Below are 25,267 nucleotides of genomic sequence, written 5' to 3' on the forward strand. Positions count from 1 at the left end.
ACCAAAAAGACATGATGTCTAAAATATTTAATAACCAATCAAGTGGTATTGATCCATGATTATTATTTGTCAAAGTTCTTCCCATACTAACCCTTTCCGGTATCATAAAATTTCACTATTTGCAAAATAAAAAAAATGCCTACGTACAAAACCTAACTATTGGATTTTAAATTTGTTTTAGTGTTACATAAATATTAGATTAATATTTTCGCATAGTGGTCGGGGCGTATGCCAAAACAAAGTATCGGAATTATAATTTTGCCCATAAAAAATATCGAATTATTTGGCGGAAATCTTACCAAAAAACTAATTATTTGGCAGAGAATGTCAGTCACAGCTGCATGACTTTGGCCAACTACGACAAGAATCAAGAGATTTTGGGCAGTTTGAGCTTTAAAGATATCTCGTAAAACTATAATCACATTCGAAATGAAATTCAGAATTCAAAGATACAGAGGAAGAAAGAAATTATAAAGTTTAAGGACATAAATGTTCGGGATCGAAGCATAAAATCAAAATAAACTGATCAGAGGAGAGGAGAACTGGAGAAGGTCTGTAGTTGCCGCCGATTGAGGCGCCGGGATCTGACCTACATACCGTCATTTCTTGGCGAACAGGCCACCAAACCCACCGGATTTCTTGGGTGGAACTGCCACGGATCTCCTCCCGCTCGTGGTGCCACTGTTTTTCTCCTCGACCTTCTTGAGAATGGGATCGGTCTCAAGCAACTGATCTTCCTTCTGCAAACCTCCGAGGATCCAGTCCAGAAGCCCTTTCTCCTCACTGCTTCCCCCGGAACTCTTCGCCGCCGTCGCCGCATATACTCTCCCTGCCGGCAGAGCAAAACTTATGGGCAATGAAGCCATCTCAACTGTATGTTCTTTGTGCTTCTCTTCTCTTGTTAGCAGTGTTTCGATGGAAATGGAACGAATGGAAGAGTGATATCTGCTGGCGATAATAATATATCCTTCTCGTTCTGATGAGCGCAGACGAACCGTTGGATGGAAGACAAGATCATGATCATGTCAAATGGGAACATTTGTAGCACGAGCCCGCCACAAGTGTCTTATCTTTCTTCGTTGCTATTTTCTTTTCGCTTAAAAATACGAGAGAATTTTTAGAGGAGATGAAGCCTCATCCTTAATTGGTTATAATCTTGACACGTGGTCTTACCTTATCCATTTATTTTCCACTAAGCCCACAAGGGTTTTTCTGCGTGTGCAGGGATGATTATGGGCCGGGCCGGGCCGGGCTTAGCACCTATGATAAGGGCTAAAGCCTGGGCCTGGCCCGGCCCAGACCCTGGCCTATATATCCAGAATTTTCTGGGTCAGACTGAAATTAGGGATATCAATTGGGCTAGGATTTTCCCCAATTACAGCCTTGACCGTCTTTGTCCGGACTACAAGCAAAACATCAAGGCCCGTAATTTGGTAGGTGCCTCTTAATAAAGAGCTTACACAAGTGAAACTATTTGAAATATTTAATCAAAACAATTATTTGAAATATAAACGTTTTGAATTTTATCCAAACTTTAGATTATTTTTATTATTATTATTATTAAATCAACATTTAAAATAACAATACTACAATATTAAATGATTAAACCAAACTCAGGGTAGGGATGTAATTTGGATGGGATTCATTCGAGCTTTTGTTAAATTTTGAATGGGTAGGAGATCCGGAGGTATTGCGCCCCATGAGCATTTTATATAAGGTGCAACATTTTATAGAGTGTGTGCAGCATTCGTAGTAGGCAATGCTTCTGTGGAACTGATTAGGGGTGCTCAATTCAAAGACCAATTTCGTATTAAATGGGCCTAAAAAGTCAGTCTTGGGCCCCATTTATTGTAAGGTGCCATAAGTCCCATAAAATGTCTAAGGCCCACGACAGGGCTTGCTACCTCTCTCTCTCTATGGTAAATAGATAAAATCCCATACCCACCATAGTGAGCCAAAAACTAGTTAGAAAAATGATCCCATTTCTGCACACTTCCTAGGAAGCTCGAAACACAAAGCATAAATCAAAAGTTAAAATCAGTATTCTTAAACCTTGGTTGGCCGGTTTAGGCTAATGGGTCACGGGTGAAATAGTATGTAATTTTCCAAAACCAACTCAGAAAAAAATGTGAAGAAAATAAACGGCTTAAAAATAAAGGATTGTTTGGCAAGTCTTAACAGTTCAGTAGACAAGAATCACAAGAAAGACGCAATGACGGGTTCACATTATGATTTACGGGGCTGTTACAAACAGTTGGAAATGCTATTTTCAGCCCAGAAAGACCAAAGGCTTTAATTTGAAGCTTCCTGATTTTGACTGTTTCAATCTTTCCACACGCTCGTCTTTGCGTGTTATGGTCTATGTGATACCAAACAGAAAAGATCATTTTTAAGTCTTTTAAGCTTCTCACAAACCGAAAGATGCATCAAACACCACCTAAAATTAAGGCTAAATTTGAGAGTGCAATAAGCCCTTAATTGAGCACTTATTTTGAGCTGGAACCATATCAATAAGCGCTTATTTGTGTTTGGAAAATAAACCTGAATAAGTGTTTATTCCTAAGAATAAGTGCTTATTTGAAAAGCCTAAAATTTGGGTTTATTTTTAAATACTTATTCAATAAGTGCTTATTTCCTTTATGCCCTGTCCTGCCCCATTATGCCATTTTGAAAATACCTATACTACTCCTGTTTCAATGAAAATGAAATAAATGCTTTTCTAGTAAACACACATAAGTAGTTATGAATAATAAACAATTATTTTTAAGCAATTATTCAATAATCTCTCATTTTTTCAAATAATTACTCCCAAACCCGGCAACGCTCATAGCTCATCTTATCAATACGTTAATCTTCAGGCACCAACTGGAAAATGACGGAATTGACCTTAAGGTTCTTAACATTCTGAAATTATCTGCCAGTCAACGGAGTCCGTAAGAGAAAGGACAAATTTGGCAGCCCAAATTCAAATCTGCAACATGATCCAAGTACGACTCATTGCTAACCCGTTATTTTATATATTTCGTTGAAACTACAAACGAGTAGGTTGTCGCGAAACGGTGCAGATTTCAAGCATAAAATCCAACAGAGTAAACACAGAGATAAAAAAACAACGTCGGAGGAGAATGTCGAAGCATTTAAAGCTCCCTCCTGATCACTAAAATCTGGAACGACGTGCTGAACAGAACCCATGAAAAAAGTTAACTTTCAAAGAAATATAATTGTATTAGGGTTTTGCCGTTCTTCGCTACAAAGTCTACTCTAAAACTGAAACTGATCCTTAATCCAGATAACAAACATTTATGGACCTTTTTTTGTCTTTTCCTTTTCTTTACTATTACTAAAAGATTCAGATTGATCTGAAGCTGGTCACAGAAAGCTTAAACGAAGATCCAATGGTGGATGATCATTCTCTTTCCCGATCCCATACGAGAATGTCGTTTCCTTGTATTCGTTCCTAAATAGTCTCAGCTTCAGGGACTCCGATTCCTGGTACGAGTTCAGCGGAAAGAGCTGCAGCGTTTCTATGGTTCTTTCAGGCTCCGAAACGAGATCAACTTCCACGAAATCTGCAAAACTAAAGGATTTCAATATCAATAAAGCAACGAATTGGAGATATTTAACACAACAATATAAACACCAGATATTTCAACGAGGTTCCTACAGAAACTATAAAACAAGGAAATAGAAACTTTTCCTTTGAAACGTATTCATGTATATATAATACAGATGTTTATTATGGTTTTCTGTGTTCACTTTCGTTAGTTTTGTCACTTACGTTTTGTTGCTGGTAAAACTTTGTCCGCTGCTCTGTCGATGAAATCTTGGTCGTCGACAGATACTCTCTTGCGTTTCTGCCTTTCTCTGGCTTTATGGTTCTGAAACCAGTAGAAGACGTTCTTGCTCTCTATCTTTCCGTAAAAGCTGAGCTGAGTTGAGATCTTCTGGATCTGATCAGTGCTCGGAGTTCGGAGCCCGGATTTGAAAAGATCAGTGAGAACTTTAACTTGTTCTGCTGTCGGATTCCAACGCCCGCACTTGGTTCCTCCACCACCTCCTCCAGTTGCATGACAACCACCACCACCATATCCATATCCTCCAGCTCTAATACAGAAACCCAACATTCGTTCATCCATATATACGACCTTTTCTTCTCCGAGTCTCTGATGAAGTTACTGAGCTTCCTTTTCTATGCTTCTGAACTCAGAAGTTCCAACAGGGGTGTTTATATATACTACACCACGTTAATCAAAGGGTTTGTTCTGTTTTGTTTTATTGAATGATAGATGAATAAAAAAAAAAAACAGCAGAACGGGCTTTTTTTTTTGTTTATTTCCGACTGCTTTGAGTTTAGTACAAACAATGAGATGGAACTGTGAGTGTTCTGATTTGAGTTTGGCCTGGTTTTTTGTGCACTGGAGAGAGAGAGGAAAGGAGACATGCGCAAAAGCTGCCACTGAACAGACTTTTTTTATTCCAAAACTTCCTTAGTTTGGAGATTAAATAATAATAATGATGATAAAGAATCATCTATAGGCTTGGTGGTATCCATTCGGAGATCAGAGGAAGACAGAGATTAGAGAGACACACAGATATGTAGGGTTTCTGAATTTCTTTCAGAATTATCTTTATCAAAAAAAGAAAAAAAAATTATTTTGAGAATTTGTCTAAAACTAACCACTACTTATCACCAATTCTTTTAAACTTAAAAATTATTTTGAGAATTCTCAAAAATTATTTTGAGAATTTGACTTTTCAAAACATTCAAAACTCATCATGTCACACTTGACTAACGCATGTTGCTAATTTACTATTTTACCATTACAATAACGGATGTTCGACCCATTTTACAATAACCCAAAATTATCTTATCATTTTTCAACCCAAAACCCTAATAGTTGAATGGAAGAGAAAACCATCGCCGCTGCTTCTTCCAACGTTTGAGAAAGGGAAAACCATTGCCATTTGCCATTACTTCTTCTCCTGTTTGAAAAAAAGAAAACGATTGCCACTGATTCTTCCATCGTCTTAGAATGTGAAAACGATTGCCGTTGCTTTTTCTACCATTTGAGAAAGGGAAAATCATTGTTGCTGAGACCTCCGGCGGCGGTTGTCTGATCAGTGTTTGGGTATGAATGAAACTTGATGAAGGGTGATTTGGCTCAACCTAGTAAAAAAGGGACACATGGACATGACTTGACCAAGATATGACAACTCAGCTTAACGTAACCAGTTCGCAGCAGATCGAGCTCGGGTACCCAACTACCCTGAGCTAAAATGACCTCGGGATAAGCTCACCTCAAGACGAGATCGACTTGGTACCAGATCGCAATAAGAACACCTCGATGCCAAGGCACCTCAGCATTCAACCCAGTTCGGGGATACTGACACGCCACTAGACCTGTTCATGGGTCGGGTAGCCCGATGGCCTGGCCCGACTCAGGACCTCAACATTCAACTCACTCACTCACTCACTCACTCACTCACTCATCTCTCTCTCTCTCTCTCTCTCTCTCTCTCTCTCTCTCTCTCTCTCTCTATTCAGCAGCTAACAGTATGGGCTAAATTTCAGGCTCAGGCCCGGGCTTCAAACTTTTTATGAGGGCTGGGCTCGGGCTCGAGCCTTAAGAAAATTTTGTTAATACAGAGTGAAAGCCCGACACGAGCCCGGCCCGGCTCGACCCATGAATAGGTCAACACACCACTACATGGTGATCCCGAAAACCCCTCCAACGGATCCCAGGTCTCATGAGATCACGCCGTGTAACAGCTAGCATTATCTCCCCGCCCGATTAGGGCGGAATTGATAACCTTATCAGTTGGCATCATTATCTTCCAACTTATACGGAAATGGATCCTATCGTGATGATGATCCCATAACTGATCCGTAAAACCCACGGGGACTCCATTATATAAAGGCTCCACCCCTGGTGGTTCAAGGTACGTGTGATTTATATGCTCTCTAGCTCTTTGCATTCTTAAGCTATTTTTAGCTCGCAACCACTATAATAACTTAAGCATCAAAGCGACTCGCCGGGCTAGCAACCTCGGGTTCTCTGATCCTCTTGCAGATCAATTGTTCGCCGTTCGCCTGGAAGCCAGATCACCTCCAGCAGGGAGCAGCTAGATCACACATCATCATTTGGCGCCGTCTGTGGGAATTCACTACAAAAAGCTTCTTTCCACCAACAAATACAGAATCAAATCCATGGCTTCCTCTAGCAGCGTCGGACAAAACAATGACATGAACGTCTCTGGGGGGTAGCCTCAGTTCCCTTCTGTTTGCATCGGTTAGTTCACCATTCTGTTTACCGTGGCTAGGGTTCCAACCCTGATCGTGCCCCAAGCGACCAGGCAAGTTAACGCGCCACTCCCTCCTGTAGTCGGTGCGACGTTCGCTGAACTGTCTGTGGATCCCCTTGAAGCTGGATAGTCCCAACTCGACGACCTGGTACAATGTGTTCGAGCCATTCAGGTCCAAATGCAGTAGGTCCAGCAGTATCAACTATACCAGCAGCAAGTACTTCATCAGTTCTATCAGTAACAGTACCAGTTGTAGTTCCCTCTGGTACAGCAGAATCAGCAGCCAGTTCCACCTCGGCACCCGGTAGCGCAACAGAATCAGTCCCATTGTCAGAACACTCGCCCTCTTTGCCGGGGAGAGACTTCCCAGGTTCCACATCCTCTTGGGAACCAAGTCTCATCTCGCGGTAGGAGGGACAAATAAGTCACTTCTCCCGCTTTGCAGAATGTGAATAGATCGGGAGACACTCAGCCTGCCAGAGCCATTTCACCCCGGCCTTCGCATCATGAAGGTTCGCTTGCAAGGAATCGGTTCGGGGTTCTGGCCGCAGACTCCATGTGAGGACCTTCCGTCCACAACAGCCAACATCAGTAGTCCGAGCCAATCCATGCCAGGATGATACCCGACCACACAGAGGTCAATCACACCAATGCGGAGCCGGTTAGGAAGCAGCAGCAAAAGCGTCGCAAGGTGCGACGAACTACAGTTCGCAGCCAGCTCTCCGTTCCCAGCCAGCCGGAACAAGTGAAAGGTAAAGAGGAGGCGAGCTCAACGACTACAAAGACTGCTCCTCTCTTGTCAGGGTCGTCTCCTTTGTCCTTTGAGCTCTTGGCGGCCTCTATGCCATAAGACTTTAAAATGCCTCCGCTGGACAAGTACGACGGATCGTTCGATCCAAATGACCACGTGGACTCATTCCAATACTAGATGCATCTAGCTGGGGCTGACGAGTCCTACATGTGCATAGCCTTCTCTACAACATTCAAAGGGGTAGCTCGCACATGGTACAGGAACCTCGCACCAGGGACGATCAAAAGCTAGGCGCAATTCGTGCAGATGTTCACCTCACACTTCATCACAAGCAAGAAGTGCCCGAGGTCTCAAGAAAGCCTCCTCAGTAGAGTCCAAAGAGAAGGGGAGTCGATCCGAAGCTACATAAAACACTTCAATGACACTTGTTTGCAGATCCCCAACCTGGATCCTGCTGTAAGACTCACGGTAGCAAGGAGAGAAATTACACACAGGGAATTCAAGTGGCATGTGGTAGCCAAGAAGCCCAAGGACATCATTGAATTCCTTAAGCTCGCTGACCAGTTCATCAGAACAGAAGAGGAGATGAACCAAAAGAGCAAAAATCCAGCGGAGAAGAGGAAAAGAGAAGGTGACAACTCAAATAACGGTGGCACCAAACGAAGAAAAAGCAAGTCCCCGATCAGGGGAGGAAACAAGTCTGGAAGCCGGTCTCCTAAGTCAGGTTAGCTTTCCCGAACATCACCGATCGAAAGAACTAGCTACACACCCCTCAACGCGAAGCGGGGAGAGATCCTTATGGCGATCAAAGACGCATCCTATGTGAAGTGGCCACATCGGTTGAGGGGAGATCCCGCCACTAGAAAAAAATGTATACTATCATTTTCATAAAGATCATGGTCATAGTACCGAAAACTGTAGAAATCTCCACGACAAGATCGAAGAGCTCATCTGTCACGGATATTTGAAAAATTTTGTACAAAAAGAAAATAAAAACCAAACAAATTGGCAAGGGGAGGAAAGGAGAAATGCTCCTGAGTCCAGCAGCAGGCAAAGTGAGCAGCTGTAGAGACAGTTACTAGAAGAAAGACCGATCCACAGAGTAATCAACATGATTACTGGCGGGTCCATCGTTGCGGGTTGCACCTCAGCAGCAGGGAAAGCCTCAGTTCACGAACTGGAACATGAAGAGCAGAATCCACCGAAGCGACCTAGGCTCGAAGACCCCATATATTTTACAAAAGATGATGCGTGCGGGTTTCAGTACCCCCACGACGACGCGCTGGTCATAAAGTTGAGAATAAATGACTTTGAAGTAAAGCGTGTCTTGGTAGATTCGGGCAGTTCAGATGACATCTTGTTCAAGGACGCCTTCGACAAGCTCCAGCTCCAGGAAGGCGATCTCAAGCCCACAAATACTCCTCTGGTAGGCTTCAGTGGAGAAGAAGTCTGACCTCTAGGGCGAGTCACAATACTTGTAGAGGTCGACACATGGCCTAACATTGCGAGGTTCGAACACACTTTCTTGGTGGTCGCGACTCCCTCCCCGTACAACGCCATAGTAGGTCGGCACATTACCCACGCACTTCGCGCAGTGGTGTCCACCTACTACTTGGCCATGAAGTTCCCTACGGACTATGGAGTAGGGGAAATTATAAAGTGCGAGGCGACCAGCTCGAGTCTCGCAAATGCTATGTCGCGCTCTCAAGGGGAAAGCCAAGCTAGCGGCTGATATCAAGCTCAAGCGACCTGTGGAGTATCCCGAGGAGCGAGCCACGCCAACAGAAGAGACGGTCCACATTCTGGTCTCAACAGAAGATCCAACCAGAACTCTCCAGATCGGCACATCGATCGAGGAACCACTCCGTTCTTAGCTGGTAAGCTTTTTAATTAAAAATTTAGATGTATTTGCATGGTCCGTGGAAGAGATGCCCGGCATAGATTCAAAGATTATAACTCACAATTTAAACACTGATCCTTTAGTCAGGGCCGTTAGACAGAAAAAACGCAACCTCGGGTCGGAGTGCTGGAGGATAGTCGACGAGGAGGTCGGGAAACTCTTAGCAACCGATTTTATCAGGGAGGTCCTTTACCCGAGCTAGGTAGCTAACCCAGTTCTAGTAAAAAAGGCCAATGGTAAATGGTGCATGTGCATCGATTATACCGACCTGAATCGAGCTTGCCCAAAGGATTGTTTCCCACTCCCTAAGATCGACCGTCTAGTGGATGCGACCTTAGGGCACGAGTTGCTGAGCTTTCTGGACGCGTACTTAGAATACAGTCAGATTAAGATGAACCCTACCGATGAAGAGAAAACAACATTCATTACTGAGCTCGATTTGTTTTGTTATAAGGTCATGCCCTTTGGACTAAAAAATGCCGGGGCGACCTTCCAAAGACTTGTAAATAGAATTTTTGAGCCGTTAATCGGCAACAAGGTCGAATGTTATGTAGATGATATGGTTATAAAAACCCAGTTTTCAAAATCTTTATTGAACTACTTGCAAAGTGTTTTCGAAATCTTGTGTAAATATAACATGAAACTAAACCCCAACAAATGCGTCTTCGGTGTCACCTCGGGTAAATTCCTAGGATACATAGTTAACCGACGTGGCATCGAAGCCAATCTTAAAAAAATAAGGGACATCTTAGACATGAAACCATCTCGTAAGCTAAAAGAGGTTCAGAGACTAAACGGCATGATAGCCGATCTGAGCCATTTCATGTCCAAGTTGACAGATCGCTGCCTACCTTTCTTCAAGGCAATAAAGAAAAGCAAGGATTTTGAATGGACCGAAGAATGTCAGCTCGCCTTCTACAAGCTGAAAAAATACCTAATTAGCATCCTGATTCTGATCCGACCCGAGGAGGAAGATGTTTTAAAGATGATTTCAATAGAAGTGATTGATTAAAGAGATTTAAAGGAACACACCAATCTTAGTTCTTTTGTTTAATAGTGTTAGAAACGATGATAAAAGAATTATCTAGGAACTTTAAGTTTCTTTTCTAGAAACCTGTTCTTGCTTCATCCGCGTGGAATGATGATGTGGCCAAACCAATATAGACCAAAAAAGACCTAATTATCATTCCAAGTTGCTGTCTGGGTGATCCCCTGAACTCTGTGTTTATTCGGTGTTCAAGAACCCAAACCACAATGCCAGTAAAGATGAAGGCTACAAATCGTCAGCTATAGATCTCAAGTCAAAGGCTTGAAAAAAATCCAAGCATTCTTTCTATGATCATCTTTGATTGGCATCACCATAGCTTCTCTTGATTCAGTGTAAGGCAATGTAAAATCTACATAAATGATAGATTTGCTATGATTGTTACATCTCCCACCACAACATCAAATTCCTGTTCATTCCAAAAGGAATCCACTCACTCCTCAGTCCTGAAACATGAAATTTCTCCACCACATTTTTTCTTCAAAAGTAAGAAATAACAGAAATATTCTAATGGAGATCCAATCAATTTATCTGTTCGTTTTGGAATTTAGTGGATGATGGGTGCTCTAGAAATTTTGTTTTTTCTATGTGTTCGTCAGCCGCTTCTGGCTAGGGAACCTGTAACATGTGGCTTTGAAACAAAAAACCACCATCACACTCAATGAAAAAGCGAGTGCCCTAATTAAGCAAAAGTGGAAAAAAAAAAAAATGAAGGTGAAGTAACCGGTTAGAGGTTCGTTGAACGTCGAGAGTAAGAAGACTCTTTCTTGAACGTTGAGAGCAAAGACTCATCCTTAATTGGATGTTGAGAGCAAGAAAGACTCTCATCTCAACAAGCAGAAATCTTATATATGAGAGAAATTTGGGCGCTTAAGGGCACTTCAGTTAAAAAATTGTTTAACTAACTAACTAACTCACTATTTAGAGGCAGTTTGGTCATGAAACTTGCATTTCGGTTGATTTGGACAACTTGGGTCATGGTGAGTTTTGAAAAATAAAAATAAACCGGTGGTGGGTTTTAGAAAATAAAATCTAGTTACGGTGAATTTTGGGCAATTTCCATGCCATTTCTTTTAGACGTATGACTGTATGAGTTGCGCGCTCTGCCAGAATACGCCATGCGTACAATTCAGTCTTCAGTTTCCATTGACTGAAATGGAGATTCTGTTCTCTTTCTCCCACTGGCCAAGCTTTTCATAGTTTATAATTTTCCTCGTATTTCTCTATCGTTATTAGTTATTAAAAGTCAAGTTTTTCACCATTAATGGCAACATATATATACTTTGATCCTTACCCAGACCAGACAGTCAGAAGAGTACAAAATTGGACAATAAACTAGTACATTTTTGCTTGGAATGTTCTCGAAAATTGTCTGCAGCCTTCTGGGAAGAGATACATATCCAAACCCAACAAGAAGATGGGTCCAACCCAAGTCAATGTGATATTGTCTGAGCTCCATTGGACGATTGTGATGGCAAATACTGAGTTTGGTTGACCCCACAGTAAAATTCATGGAGGAAACGTCAGATGAGAACGTCTTTTAAGGGCAAGAGCTACACTAGAAGAGTATAGGGTTTAAACAAGACAAAGAGGAGACACCCAAAAGGGAAGCGATTTGCCTTTTCTAATGTCGTGTCTCAGGCGGAGTGATTCATTCAGTTTGGGTCTTTCCACTTGTTTTTAGTTTAATCTTGCTAAAGAAATTCTGATTTGTTTACTGAACAGAGAATCCGATCTGCGTGCGTAACTCCAATTCCCAAGGCATATTCTCTTCAAGATCAGCCAGGGGATTTGTCTTCTACCTCTACCACTTTTATCCGTTCCATGCCTGCATTAACATCGAAGATTTATATATAGGTACAAATTAAATACTAATAAGAGAGCTGCGCGCGGATTTAATTTTGTGTGCATTCTGATCATCTTACCTCCAATAGAGATGAAATTGATGATAAAAGGGTTTGGTTATTGAATGCTTGGATGGAACATGACCCATTGAGATTGAAGGATGGGATCGAGGGCTATAATATATACTTCTCAGAACTCGAAAAATCAATAAAATAAACGAGAAGGTAAATACTTTAGGGGGATGAAGGTTGAATTTGACGGGAGATGGGAGTTGGGTAGAGAGCTATCTGTCGGGTATTGCTGTCCTTTGCATTTGTCTATGTAGATCCTCGTATATAAATCACGTATTCACGTTCCCACGAACTTCGAAGAGGAGAGAGAGAGAGATCTGATTCCGGGGATCCCAACTCCAATAACGTTACACAGACAGACACACAAAGCAAAAGCGGTAAAATGTTTTTCAGTGATAATCGCGAAGAAGACTAGGGTAGAATGGAGATGGCTAAGACGACACAGAAAGGCTTATATTAATGAGCACGCGTACGTGAATTCAAGGCTACGTATCCGATCGGTTTCTGTCCATCTCCGGCCTTTTGTCTTTCTTTACTTCTGTGTGAAGTGGATCGCTCAAGAAAGAAATAAACTTTTATTTATTTCATCCTTTTGGTCTTTCTATTCTGGTATAGTCAAATGAGTCGGAAAATATACAGTGCATAGGTGAACATACAGCCTAATATGCCCATCATCAAGCGGCATATTTTAGTGAATAATATTAGTATAATATACACATCCAACCCAAGTGAACCACAAAAGTTAGTTCAAATATGAATAATAAACAATTAAAATAATAAACCTAGAAGAATAGCTGAAATAAATTTGTAGGATTTAAAGAATTGCTAAAATAAATAAATAAACTTACTTTCATCACCTAAAATAAATTTGTAGCACTAGACTGACTAACCGACTGATTCGCCAAACTGAAACACAACCACACAAAGGCAACGATAGCCCTCATCCCTCCCTCTATGCCCTAATTGGATTTTGTGTAATCCTATAACCATTGTATATGGATTGAAATAAGTTTTTCAATGAAAAAAAATTGAATACAAATTCGTGTTCAAGTTGATTAATTTGAACACGATTCAACTTACTTTCAGCTATTCTTTTGCGTTGTTTTTCCTACTTTGATTTAAATACAAATTTATTTAAGAAGAGTGGGAATTCTGAATTCTAAGAGAAGCCTTTTATGTGTAAATCAAATTACTTTCAGCAATTCTTTTATTGCTTTTTGAAAATTTAAAAGAAAATGAAGGGTAAAAAGTCACAAGCTATGTTTAAGTCAATTTCTAAAAATTCAAGGTATGTTTAAGTCTTCTACCCTATTATATACAAACAAAATATTAAATAAGTTTTTAATAATATCCAAAATAACATCAAGCTTATCTTGACAAGTCCATAAACATTGTTGAACTTTTTCCATAGTAGGCATTGATGGCAATTTTGGAATCGGAGACTATAGTTAAGTTATTCCAACATTGATTCACTATAATAGTGAACAATCAACTATCTTAGAATTGCCCCCAACTCAGCTTCATTCGTACAGTCCATTTATTTTTTGGATTTTGAAAGGGGAAAGTTGGTCAATGGTAGGGCCGCTGCCCAACCCGACCAAATCGATCAACCTAGACCGATCCAATCTGAGTCGTCCGGATTTTCATCAGCACTGGTCGGTTTCGGGTTGTATAAATTCATAAACCAATGGTTTGGGTCGATTTCGGTTTTCTTATGTGAAAACTCAAATCGACCTAACCCGACCCGACTTAGTTCCTATTAACTAAAAACTGAAATATCTGAAAATATATATTCCAATATCTATATCTAAAAAATATATATTATGAAATATGTCAGATATATATTTCCAGAAAATATATATTCTAATGTATTTGTATATATATTTTTGTTTTTATATATATGTCTAAAATACATATTTCAGTTTTAAATATATTTCCAGAAAACTAGGTGGCCATGGGGGGCATGGATGAACTTATTCGACTGACAATCTTTTTTTTCATCCCTGTGCAAAATATATAGAGATTGATTTCCACTTTGTGAGAGAATAACTCTCTAAACGTACTCTATTATTTCAATTCATCTTCTCACGGGGACCAAATTGCCGATGTTTTCACGAATCCTCTCTAAGTTCACCTTGGTTCATTGCTCTTCGGCGCAAGCTGACTGTAACTCCTTTTCCCGTCAACTTGAGGGGGGATGATAATCATGACTCTCATAACTTGTGCACATCTACATCATCTGAGTCAAACAACATATCAGAGAAGGACTCTAGTTCAACTCCATTTCAATAGAGATAGGCTTTCAATGGATTTATTAGGCTCAGTTTGGAAGGAGAGAATAAATAAATATGTAGAGTGTAAACCTTACATTTTGTATGTATTTATAATCGTTGATGACACCGCATATGCGTTGTAGCATCAATAATATAGGATAGACGTGAAGATGGTTGACTTGTGCTAATATAATCATGAAAACAAGAAATTGACATCACACAATGGATCACGAAAGAAATCAATATTAATTCCAGCCCGTACCAGTAGTTAATAGACTCCTCTCCATATATGAGAAATGCAAGAATTTTCCTGTACCAACCAGAAATGTTTACCTTGCAGATATTTTGCTTCCAAAACCTGAGCCCATAACGAATGTCTTATTGTAATATAAATCGCCAGCCCAATTTAGTAAGTAGAATTTGGTTATGCATATATCAGCTGCTAGCAAACCGAGACCACCATCAGTTTTCGGTCTACGGTCTATTCATTCATTTACAGATGTATATGTTTGAACTGAATTTGCATATGATAGATAGGGACTGCTTCCAAAGTGGATTTGATCAATACTTGCCTACTCGTTTGTGAATTTTCCAATTTGTTAACTGATAAAGGATGATTTAATCTGATTTATGAAATGGCGACACATGGACATTGATCCGACGTAAGTGACAACTTAACATTGTGGTCCGGTATAGCTAAGTAACGGGCCCATAAAGCAGTTCGTCACGACGCAAGCTCCGGGTTTTCCGAGCTACCCCCAAAGGGATATTCCGTGGCAATTTCAGTTCACAAGTTAAGAAAACTAGCTTGCCCAAACTCCCAAACAGACAAGCCATCCCGAGGACTAATTCTACTAAGGGTACTCCTGAAGTATTCCGAGCTCGCTGCAAAGTAGCTCGCGAGTGGGTCGCACGAGCATTCCACAGGAAGCTTCTATCTGACAGGCCGTACCAATCAGACTGCGCCATATCCCTTACTGACGACGCAGTCCCTGTCCTTTTGACAGTCTGCGCCCACGTCTCTCAGTAGGCGGAGGTGTGCATGTCACTTTGGAGATGTGTCACTCACCCGGGTAAGGATTACGTCACAACGGCCACCTGCGCAGCCCTGGCAGGTAACGGTTGTGGCAGGGGGCCCAGTGGCGGTTATGTCCAATCTCCCGAGGAGCGCCCCTATAAAAGCCTTTGGGGCAGAGGAGAAAGCTCTTATTGAAAAACCTCCAATCTCTCGAGTACAGGAAAACTGTGCAACCTCCACTCTTAGCCTTCGTTTTTTCCTTTACTTCTCATACACAGTACTAACTTAAGCATCAGAGTATTCCCACCGGATAAATCCCCAGGAATCCTTCCTTTCATCATCTCAGATGCCATTCGTTGCCAGCAAGGAGCCAGTTAACAGTCAGCTAGGAGTGCCCAGATCGCGCTACATCACTGTTTTGATAGTGTCCAATCACTACACGTTCAATTAATATATATAGTGTCCAATCGCTACACCTACCACTGTTTTGAAGAAGAGCTACACCCATATACATTTCATTTTTTGCATGTGCCTCATCCCCAAGAAATGAGAAATTGAATTCCGAATTCTTCGATGGTTATTAATTACTACTATAGTGAATGGCAGAATTCATAAAATCAACACACTGACTGACCCGACCATTTACAAAATAAATCCAGCTGCTCCTTTAGTTTAGTTTAGACAATTAATTTCAGACATACAACATTTGCAAAAATAGATGATTAAGATATACCTGTCCTTCCAAATTTTATTCCTCGCAAACCATCCTCCAACAGTTTATATGTAAGGACATCCTGTCTTGGTTGAAAAAATTCCCCTGGATGTCCATTAACAAGAACAGATAATTATATACAATGTTGCAAAAGTTATCAATAAATAAATCCTAAAGATGATTGGACCTTCAAAATGAATTACCATTCAATTTTATTATAGGCTTACGATAGATCTAGCTTTTGCTAGCTTCCTCATAATGTGTACCACCTCCTTGACTATGACAATATTGTCTGAAATATGTATACCGGAGAGAATTCACTTTGAAAAGGTCCAATGCATTTTTATAGCAGAGGCTTCAATTTGTTTACAAGAATCATAACAACAATTTTGTAAGAGACACTGATTGCTAAGACCAATAGTTGTTTACAGTTCTCTAATGCGCGCTTTGGATATTCCACAGGTACTTTCAGTGCAAAATGATTTTCCAACTACATTGTGCAAGCCAGAAACTGATGTATTGAAAATTAATATTGATGCTGCTTTCAAAGTTGGGGCTGGAGGCTGGAGCGGTGGGTATTGTGATGCGAAACCCCACAATGGTGCTTTTGTTTTGGCTAGGGAAGGCAGGCCCCATTCAGTGTGATAACTCAAAAAACGGCTGCAGCTGAGTCAATTTTTGTAGTAATATTTTTGGTAAATCAGCTACATCGATCTATCAACAATGATTATTGAAAGTGATGCGGAAAAAATCGTTTAGAGGGTGTTTTGTAGTGTGAGTGAAAAATTAGTGGGTGTGGATCGGCTCACATCACACCCTGTGGCAGGGACTAATTCATACTATACCATATTTCATAGGTGTTCTGAAATATGGATAAATTGTGTGGACTGGATCAGTCCATACTCACAGTGGCATTCTATGGGCGTGGTCCACATCACACTTTTTGATTTCATGTATCTCATATACATTTATGAATGATTTACACCAACATTTTAAAAAGAGACCAAGAAATAGAACTGTTCTGGCTATCGATTTTTGGGTCAATGGTCCAACCATTTGGTTCGAACGGACGACCCGTTTTAACAAACAAATTAAAAAAAATTAAAAATAAAAAATGATAAAAAACCATTGAACGGGTTGATCGCTCGGGTCAACAAGTTGTTGACTTTTTTAACAGTTTTCAACCAAAAATCGAGTTTGGGGTAAAACAGAACCGTTTGCCTGGATCTACACAATTAATCATAATTATCTAATTTTTGCATTGCATATGATAAATATATTGAAACATGCATCCATGAATTAATATTAACCAATAAACATTATTTTTTTATAAAAACAATAGTAAAATAATTAAAATTTTAAAAAATATTTTTTTAAATATTATTTTATTGATAAAACATTAAAATTTTAAAAAAATTAAGTAAAATAATTAATATTTTATTAACAAAAATATTAAAATGTGAAACGAACAATAGGGTTTCAGCCTTCGAGGAAAAGTGTGAAGTAAGGAATCAAAAGTCAAGTGTGGACGGTCTCTAACCACAAGATTTTGTCGTGGATGAGAAATTTGGGTGTGGACGGGACTAGCCTACAGAACGGGTGTTCATCCCGTGCCCATTCACGAGATGAACATGGTGCCAAACACCACCTTAACCTCTTGTTGGTGGACCATCTTTCTCCACCGTGGCGATTGACTCATATCATAACCGCTTGCAGGAGTGCATTAGCGCAAACGATGCAAAAGGGTAAATTTGCACTCTAGTTCACTTTTGCTTGTGTTTGGCAATATTACATTTATGCATTGACAAATGATAGATCAATGCATATTTACATTGATAATAAGATATAAAAGTACATCAATAAAAAAGGAGTAAATTTGCATTCAAGTAGGCTTTTGATAAAAAAAAAAGCATATGCTTTATTGAAATTCATGTTTGCATCCAATAATCAATTACAGTTATAAATATGTTTGGTAAGAAGATAAAATTTTCAGTGCAAAACTAGCCTAATTTTATAATTTATATAAACCATTTTATGCTATATATTTACATTCACATTTATTTGCATCATTTCCAAAAGCAGCCTTTTTCCCTCATGCTCCGTGAAATTTGTTCACCACTCTGCAAATAAAGCGGCCCACACATCTTGTTGCACAAAAATGCCTTATCTTTGTCTTCACCATATACATATATATGGTTAGCGGAACCAGATTTTCTGCGTTCTACTCTTGTAAATGACATCTCATCGAGTTTGAATCAATGAAAAGTTCCCCTGGGCTTTACAAAAAAATATGTTAATTATTAATTAAAACGGTTAATAATGAGCTATTTGAATTTAAATGAGGAGACTAAAACAATGGAAAGGAATGAGAGAATGTTTGGATAACTTATATTATATTATTTATATGTGGTTGATGTGATGGGTACCCACAATTGGGCCCAAACGACCCATTCTAAGGGTGAACGGGATTTGCTCCTTACACTGGGGCGCATAACATGTACATCCACTGTGAATTGCTAACATCTCCCATGAATAATAACTTATATATAAAGGAGATGTTCCCAATACATTGGTAGGATGTGCATGTGAGGCACGAATGAAGTGCCCTGTGTGAGAAGCATATTCGGTCTCTTCTAAGGATGTTTGATTCGTGATTGTATTCATGTTTCATCTGCTTCATAAATATAACCAGCATTTTCTATATTAGTTTCAAAACAATGCTTTTTTTAGGGGGTACTAAAGAGTGAGGGGTGGGTGCAAGTTATTATAATCGCTAGGCAGAAAAGATCTAATATCCAAGTATGCCTCGGATTAGTAGTTAGAAACATAGGAGCAGAATTAGAAACTCTCACCCTATGCTCCGGTAGACTCCATCTGGTGGATAACACAATGTTGTATGCAAAATGACATTTTTTTTGAACATATAACTTTTTATAGTTTTTTTTAGTTAGGAAACATGATTTGTTGATCTAAGCAAGGAATGACAATTATATATTGTGTTTCATAAACAAATATAACTCCTGATGAATCAACTTTTGTTGATGTATCGATTTTTTAGTTAAGTATCTCGTCATTTGGTCTGTTTCCAAGTGGCCGATGACTCAGAGGTCGAAGCGGAGCTGTTTAGGTGCCGAACTGTCCAGCTGGCGAGCTGGATTGATGAGCTTCGTTGCTCTTTATAGACCTGCAAGGAACCAAATGTCAGAGGCCCCAGGGTGGCTAATTCGACGAGGTCGCTCCGATGCTTAAATCAGTACTCTCATAGTAGACTATGAGCTAAAAATCACATAGTATGAGAGTTAGAATTTTCTTACTTGTTTACTTTTTTATTCGCCCCCTTGCCGTTGGGGTTGGTGCCTTTATATAGGCATCGTTTGGCATGGGCTTCACGCACCATATTCGAGATTTCTACGAGGTCGTCTAAGTGGTCGAGATTCCTGGAGGTAACCGCCATGCACGTTGACCACCTCTGAATCGTTTAGCACATGGGCCAACTTCCAAGGATCGTGGGAGTGTTTGGATATGCATGCCAAATTCGTCGGCGAGCACGTCTTACAAGTTGCCAGGTTGGCGCATGTGCCAGGTCACTAGGCCATGCTTGGGCCAGGCTGCTAAGTCGTGCCTGTGCTGGGCTGCCAACTCACATTAGGGCTAGGCCACCAGGTCGCGTTAGAGCCAGGCCGCCAGGTGGGACACCATCAACTTGGCTAAGACAAGTTATTACCAAAATGATTCCGGATGTCACCTAATTGTTCTGAGATACCATACGTCACAATATCATTGAAGGGCCAAATCCGCCCTCATCAACTTCCATCATAATATCTTCATTTCATGATTCAAATCACCATTCCATAAAAAATGATAGTGAATGTATATATACACATTTTTTCTTTCTTTAAAAAAGGTATATATACAAATAAATCATACAACCAAAGCTTGCATACCATGGTTCAAAAAATGAGAACCATGCATATAACATTATATATATATATTATCATGTGGGAGATCAGCTTCAGACTGTGTTTACACCGATTGTACAGCTTTTTATAGTCGTGCATTAAGAATATCTCTATACTCATATTTTTTTGATGGAGAGATATTCTCATCATAAAAACGGTAAACAATATGAGTACGGATTTGTACGGACCAAATCCGATATCGTTGTGTGGTTCTATAAAAATCGATATGAATTTTATATTATACCACCCTCTTTTAGAATTTATAGATATGAAATTTATATTATACCACCCAATCCTTTTTTAGAACCACGAACTGTAACACATTGGGCGATTCAGTCTATTTCCAATCCTCCAAATAAATGGACAGATTGGGACAGATTTTAAATGGGTGGATTAAAGAACAACACGGCTTGGATCTGGTATTACCACCCATAAATTAGTGTTGGGTCGGGCCTATGCCCTATAGTTGAGGCTCGGGTACACGCGCAATTAAGGGTGTCAATGAATCGGTTTTGGACTAGATCAATTTAGATGGATTGGATGGATTGGCAATACATATTGGATTGGATTAATCTGGTCCAAAATATTTATTAGATTGGATTGGGCATGTTTCGTCCATAATAAATTTATATTAGATTGGGTTGGATTAAACTAATATATAAAATAAGAATATAGATATGAATAATCTGAGTTTGAGCCGAAACCAATCTAAATCAAAATGAATTTGTACAGATTAAACGATTAAGACATTGATTTGGATTGATCCAAAATGGTTCAAAATATTCATTAGATTGGATTGAACATGATCCATTTATAATGGATTAACATTGGAATGGATTGGACCAAATCCATTCCAATTGACACCCCTAGGCACAACTAGGCCTAGGCCTAGATTAATCCCTTATATTAGGTGCTAAGCTGGGTCCGGCCCAGCCTGACCATGATCACCGTATCCTCCCACAAGATCCCCACAAAATTCTTAAAATTATTATTGATTTCCGTTGGTGTTAGATCTGGCAATTGGGTTGGGTGGGTCGGGTTCAGGTTGGGTCAAGACACTTCTAACAATGCATAAATAATCTTAATTGGACTTGACAATCGGGTCAACAGGTTGATCCATGACTCAACCCAATCCAATCTAGTTTTTTCTAGGTCGGGTCAGGTCATTCTTACATTCAAGTTACTAAATATGGGACCCTAGCCCTATTTTTTTAGGTTGAGTTAGGTCAGGTTTGCGGGTTGGGTCAATTTTTTTTTGGGTCTAGTCGGTGTTATTGTACTTAGGGCTGTTCACGGGTCCGGTTGGGTTGGTTTACTGATGTTTTTCCAACCGACCCAATCTGGTCGGGTTACCTGAAATTGAAACCGAAACCGACCATATGTTAAGCAAAACCGACTTGATCGGTTTGAGTTGGTTTGGGTCGGTTTGGGCTCTACTTAGTGGTGTCTTCATTGCTATTTAAGTGTTCATTTATGGTTCTACATTCCTAAAGGAAACCGGCATTTCCTTAATGTTTTATGGCCCATCAATGGATCCAGTTGTGGAGGGAGCAGAGTTTGAGGGGCTAAGGGGGGCGGACCAAGTTAGAAGTTATCAAGAAAATAGAAAGTCAAATTGTATTAGAGAAAGAAGATTGAAATTTGTATATTTGAAGAAGCCTTAGAAAATGACATCTAATTCTAATTGTAATTGGTTACCTATTTGGTGTAAAAGACTTTAGAAACTAGGATCATTTGATTCTTTTCTTTAAACTTTTCTAAAAAATGCAAGAAACTATCATTTAAAGGAGGAAAGGTGTAGGGAGTAGGACTAGAGATTCATTATCTTACAATACTTGCCGTTAATGTCATTCCTAAGTAGAATACTAGAAATTAAGTTAGGTTGTAACTAGGATAGAAACAACTTAGTTAAGTAGGAACTAAGTAGGTTATAACTACTAACTAGGAATTAACTACTAAGTCGATTCGGGTCGGGTCGGTTTTAGTTTTTACACATGAAAATCGAAACTGAATCGAATCATCGGTTTATGATTTTTTATAACCCGAAATCGACCGATGCTGAAGAAAACCCGGCCGACTTAAGTTGGACCGGTCCGGATTGGTCGATTTGGTCGGGTTGGGTCTTCTTATGAACAACCCTAATTGCAGTTGTATAAACTATGGAATCCCTCTAGATTCAGAAATAAGCTGAAATATTCAGTGGAGAAAATGCTGAATCGCTGACTAGAGCGATGACAGACTGAATAGCTAATTAGTGATGAGGGCGGGATCCACCTAATGCTGGGTCCCGTTCCCAGCTTCTCATCATTCAACCGCTTCCCGCGGATTGTGGGACACGCAATCAAGCACCGTGGCGAGCGGTAACTTCCCTGAGTAAATCGGAAACAGGCAAAATATTTGGCGCGAACAACGACGGATGTGTGTCGTGTGGGGGCACGTGGACGTTAGTTAACTGCTAGGAGAGGCGGTGTATGGAATGTGACCGTTTCAAACACATTCCCTTGACCGTTTCCGTTACCAAACGTGGTTCATGACTTCATTCTATTATGCACCAATTCCTCGCTAATTACAAATTACTGTGTAAATTTATTAAGATGCCCTCGATTCAGGATCTAAATTACAAGCCTAGCCCCGTGCGTTTATACCCGAATTTTAGGGCCTGTTTGGGAGGGACTGAAGCATTGCGTTGCTTGAACTGCTTTGGAGAAATCATTGAAAGAAGCTTAAGCGGAAAAAACCATGTTTTTTTTACTTTTTAGCATTTGGACAGTCATTTTCGCCTATCCGGGGTTTTTCATCAAACATGGCTTAGGTGCATCTCACACCTCTCAAAGTCAGAAACCGCCGTGTGAAAGCCCTCCCAAACGGGCATTTGCAATTGATTTCTCATTACATATGGTTATAAGTTATACTGAACAGATCTTGGGGGAACCAAGTGATGGTGATGATGATGGGCATTATCCAAGTATCCAACTACAACTCTGGTATTAAATTGATGATGTGGGCCAGCATGATCAAACGATTGCTACTCATGGCCTATTTGTGGTAGGGTTTGTTAATTGTGTTCTTGTCAAATGCTTGAGGCTTGTCAAATTTTCTTTTTGAGATGGGACAACAGTGGGCCTAAGCCCTGAGGGAAGTAGGAGTGCGAAAGCAGCGCCAAAGGCCAAAGCCCAAACAAAAGGTATCAATGGACCTAATGTCTTGAGCATTAACCCAAAAATTAAAGATGACCTCGCCTCATCCAATTCTAATCATCCATCCTAATTCCTATTTACTCGGAAGTAGTTAGCCGTTCCAAGCCTCATCCACACCTGAATTATCTACTACCCCACCTCCCCCACCTCTCCTATCTGCATGTGTCGTGTGTCGTCTTCACGGGTCAATAGCAGTATCAAGCTTCAGTTTAAGTAGTTTGGTTTTGATGAGATCTAGTCTATTCTGATTCGTTACCAAAAAAAACAAAATAGTCTATTCTGATTCGACAAACACACGACAGCAGTACAATCTACAGCATTCCTTGGACAGCGTTTTCTCAGTACTTAGCAGTAAACTCTAGAGCCCTCTCTCTCTCTTTCTCTCTCTCTCTCTCTCTTACATGTATTATTACATGCAAATATACCACTAACCCATCTCTTACGTTTATCCTCTGTTTTTATCAAACCATAAATTATCTCTGACATTTATGTTCTTTTCTGTTTGCTATTACATTCAACTCTGCTTTACTTCTTCAGATTCTCCAAGCAACGCAATTATTAATATCGTTCTAATGATTTTTGCAAGTAGAAATGTTTTCTTCTTGTTGAAGGTTGTTTTTACTTGTTTCAAACAACACATTCCATGAACTACAACGAGAATGAGACAGTAAAATAGAACAAAAATCTCTCTGCTTTCTTGATGATTTCAGTTCTCGATTAATCTAGTCTGTACTGCCTCTTCTGCAGAGATCAATTTGAATGGCCTTGAGTTTTTGCTCTAGTTGGGGGCCACTCCAGAATTTTTATCCAGAGATGTATGGTTTTCAACAAGAACAGCCAGAGCTAGAAAGCGAGACGCTCGGCTTCTGTGATAGTATCATCTCTACAAGCACGTTCTGTGACCCATTGCCTGAGCTCGATGACTTTTTATGCACCCCGAACCATGACAATCTCCTCCCACCATACTACTCATCTTGCTTTTCTGATCCTCTAGTTTCCATCTCTCCAGAAATCATTCTACCCAATAGCTGTGATTTGTCCTGCCAATATCAGTGTCATCACTCGAAACGTCAGAAGACCAATGGTGATTTCTATTACTCAGATGGGATGCCCAATTGCTTCGATGGGTTTGTTCCTAGTTCTCGCTCTGTGCTCGAGTTCTTGCCCGACCATTTGTTGCTTCCATCCGCAGAGATTCAGGTTCCACTAGCTTATTCGGGTAGGGAAGTTCACAGCGCGAAGAAAGTAAATGAGAGGAGTCTATCAGCACAGAGTATAGCTGCTCGGCAGAGGAGAAGAAAGATCATTGAGAAAACTCAAGAGCTTGAGAAGCTTATTCCAGGTGTTAATAAGATGAACACAGCTGACATGTTTGCAACTGCATTCAAGTATGTGAAGTTTTTACAAGCCCAAGTAGGAATACTTGAAGTAATGGGTTCGATGCAGGTAACATAACTTACACCAACGCTAGCCATCTACTTTCTATTTGTTTTCCTTTAGTTGATGATCATATTGGTGACTAACATAGGCCATGGTCGTCTGGTGCCTGTCTGTAGGAAACCAGTAAGGATCAACGTGATGTAAAAGAACTCCAGATTATTGGTTCTCGAGCAATCCAAGAGAAGCTGTATTTGGAGGAGAAGTGCTTGGTTCCACAAGGATTTGTTAAAATTCTTGCAGAGAAGAATGAAATACAATCAAATCCTTCAATTTCTGAAGAGCTTAATCAGTTTATGCAAATAGAGCAATGATAGGGGGATGGTAGGCAATCCAAAAATAGAAGTGGGAGAGTTCTACTGTATTTTTCCATGTCTGTCTATTTTCTCTTTTCTTCATTTTCTTCTGTTTTGATTTTGAATTTTTTGTTTCCCTAGGAGACAGATCATTCTTTGTGGGGCACTGTAGTAAAAAAGTTGTGGGCAATGTTCAGAATATTGTTACCATCTGTTGTTCAGTGATTTCAGTCTAAACATTTTTCTGTAAATATCTACTTTTTCCTAGAAATGGTCGGATTAAAGCCGTGTTTCTGGCAGAGATCATACTGATGTGTTTCAATTTGATACATATATTACAAGGTTGGATTTTTATGTTCACTCAATTCTACAAATTCAAATCCCAATCATATGGAATGTTTCAATTTGGGGGTGGAATGATTTAGGCGTAAAATAACGAGAGAGAGAGAGAGAGGTATTT

General features: G+C 40.0%; 2 protein-coding genes across 2 annotated transcripts; one reads left to right on the plus strand and one right to left on the minus strand.

Moving 5' to 3' along the window:
• Window positions 1-3,369: 3,369 nt before the first annotated feature.
• LOC148870782 (WUSCHEL-related homeobox 5-like) lies at window positions 3,370-4,136 on the minus strand. Its single transcript, XM_088967335.1, has 2 exons — window positions 3,779-4,136; window positions 3,370-3,569 (listed from the first exon to the last, which is right to left on the minus strand). The coding sequence occupies exons 1-2, from the start codon at window positions 4,134-4,136 to the stop codon at window positions 3,370-3,372; spliced, it is 558 nt and encodes a 185-aa protein (XP_088823461.1).
• A 19,531-nt stretch (window positions 4,137-23,667) lies between these two features.
• On the plus strand, window positions 23,668-25,053 carry LOC148870783 (transcription factor bHLH52-like). Its single transcript, XM_088973853.1, has 2 exons — window positions 23,668-24,520; window positions 24,631-25,053. The coding sequence occupies exons 1-2, from the start codon at window positions 23,834-23,836 to the stop codon at window positions 24,823-24,825; spliced, it is 882 nt and encodes a 293-aa protein (XP_088829979.1). The 5' UTR covers window positions 23,668-23,833; the 3' UTR covers window positions 24,826-25,053.
• The last annotated feature ends 214 nt before the right edge of the window (window positions 25,054-25,267 follow it).

This window comes from Nelumbo lutea, chromosome 2 (assembly GCF_056320005.1).
Source record: "Nelumbo lutea isolate HS-2025 chromosome 2, American lotus-T2T, whole genome shotgun sequence".
In the NCBI taxonomy this organism is placed as follows: Eukaryota; Viridiplantae; Streptophyta; class Magnoliopsida; order Proteales; family Nelumbonaceae; genus Nelumbo; species Nelumbo lutea.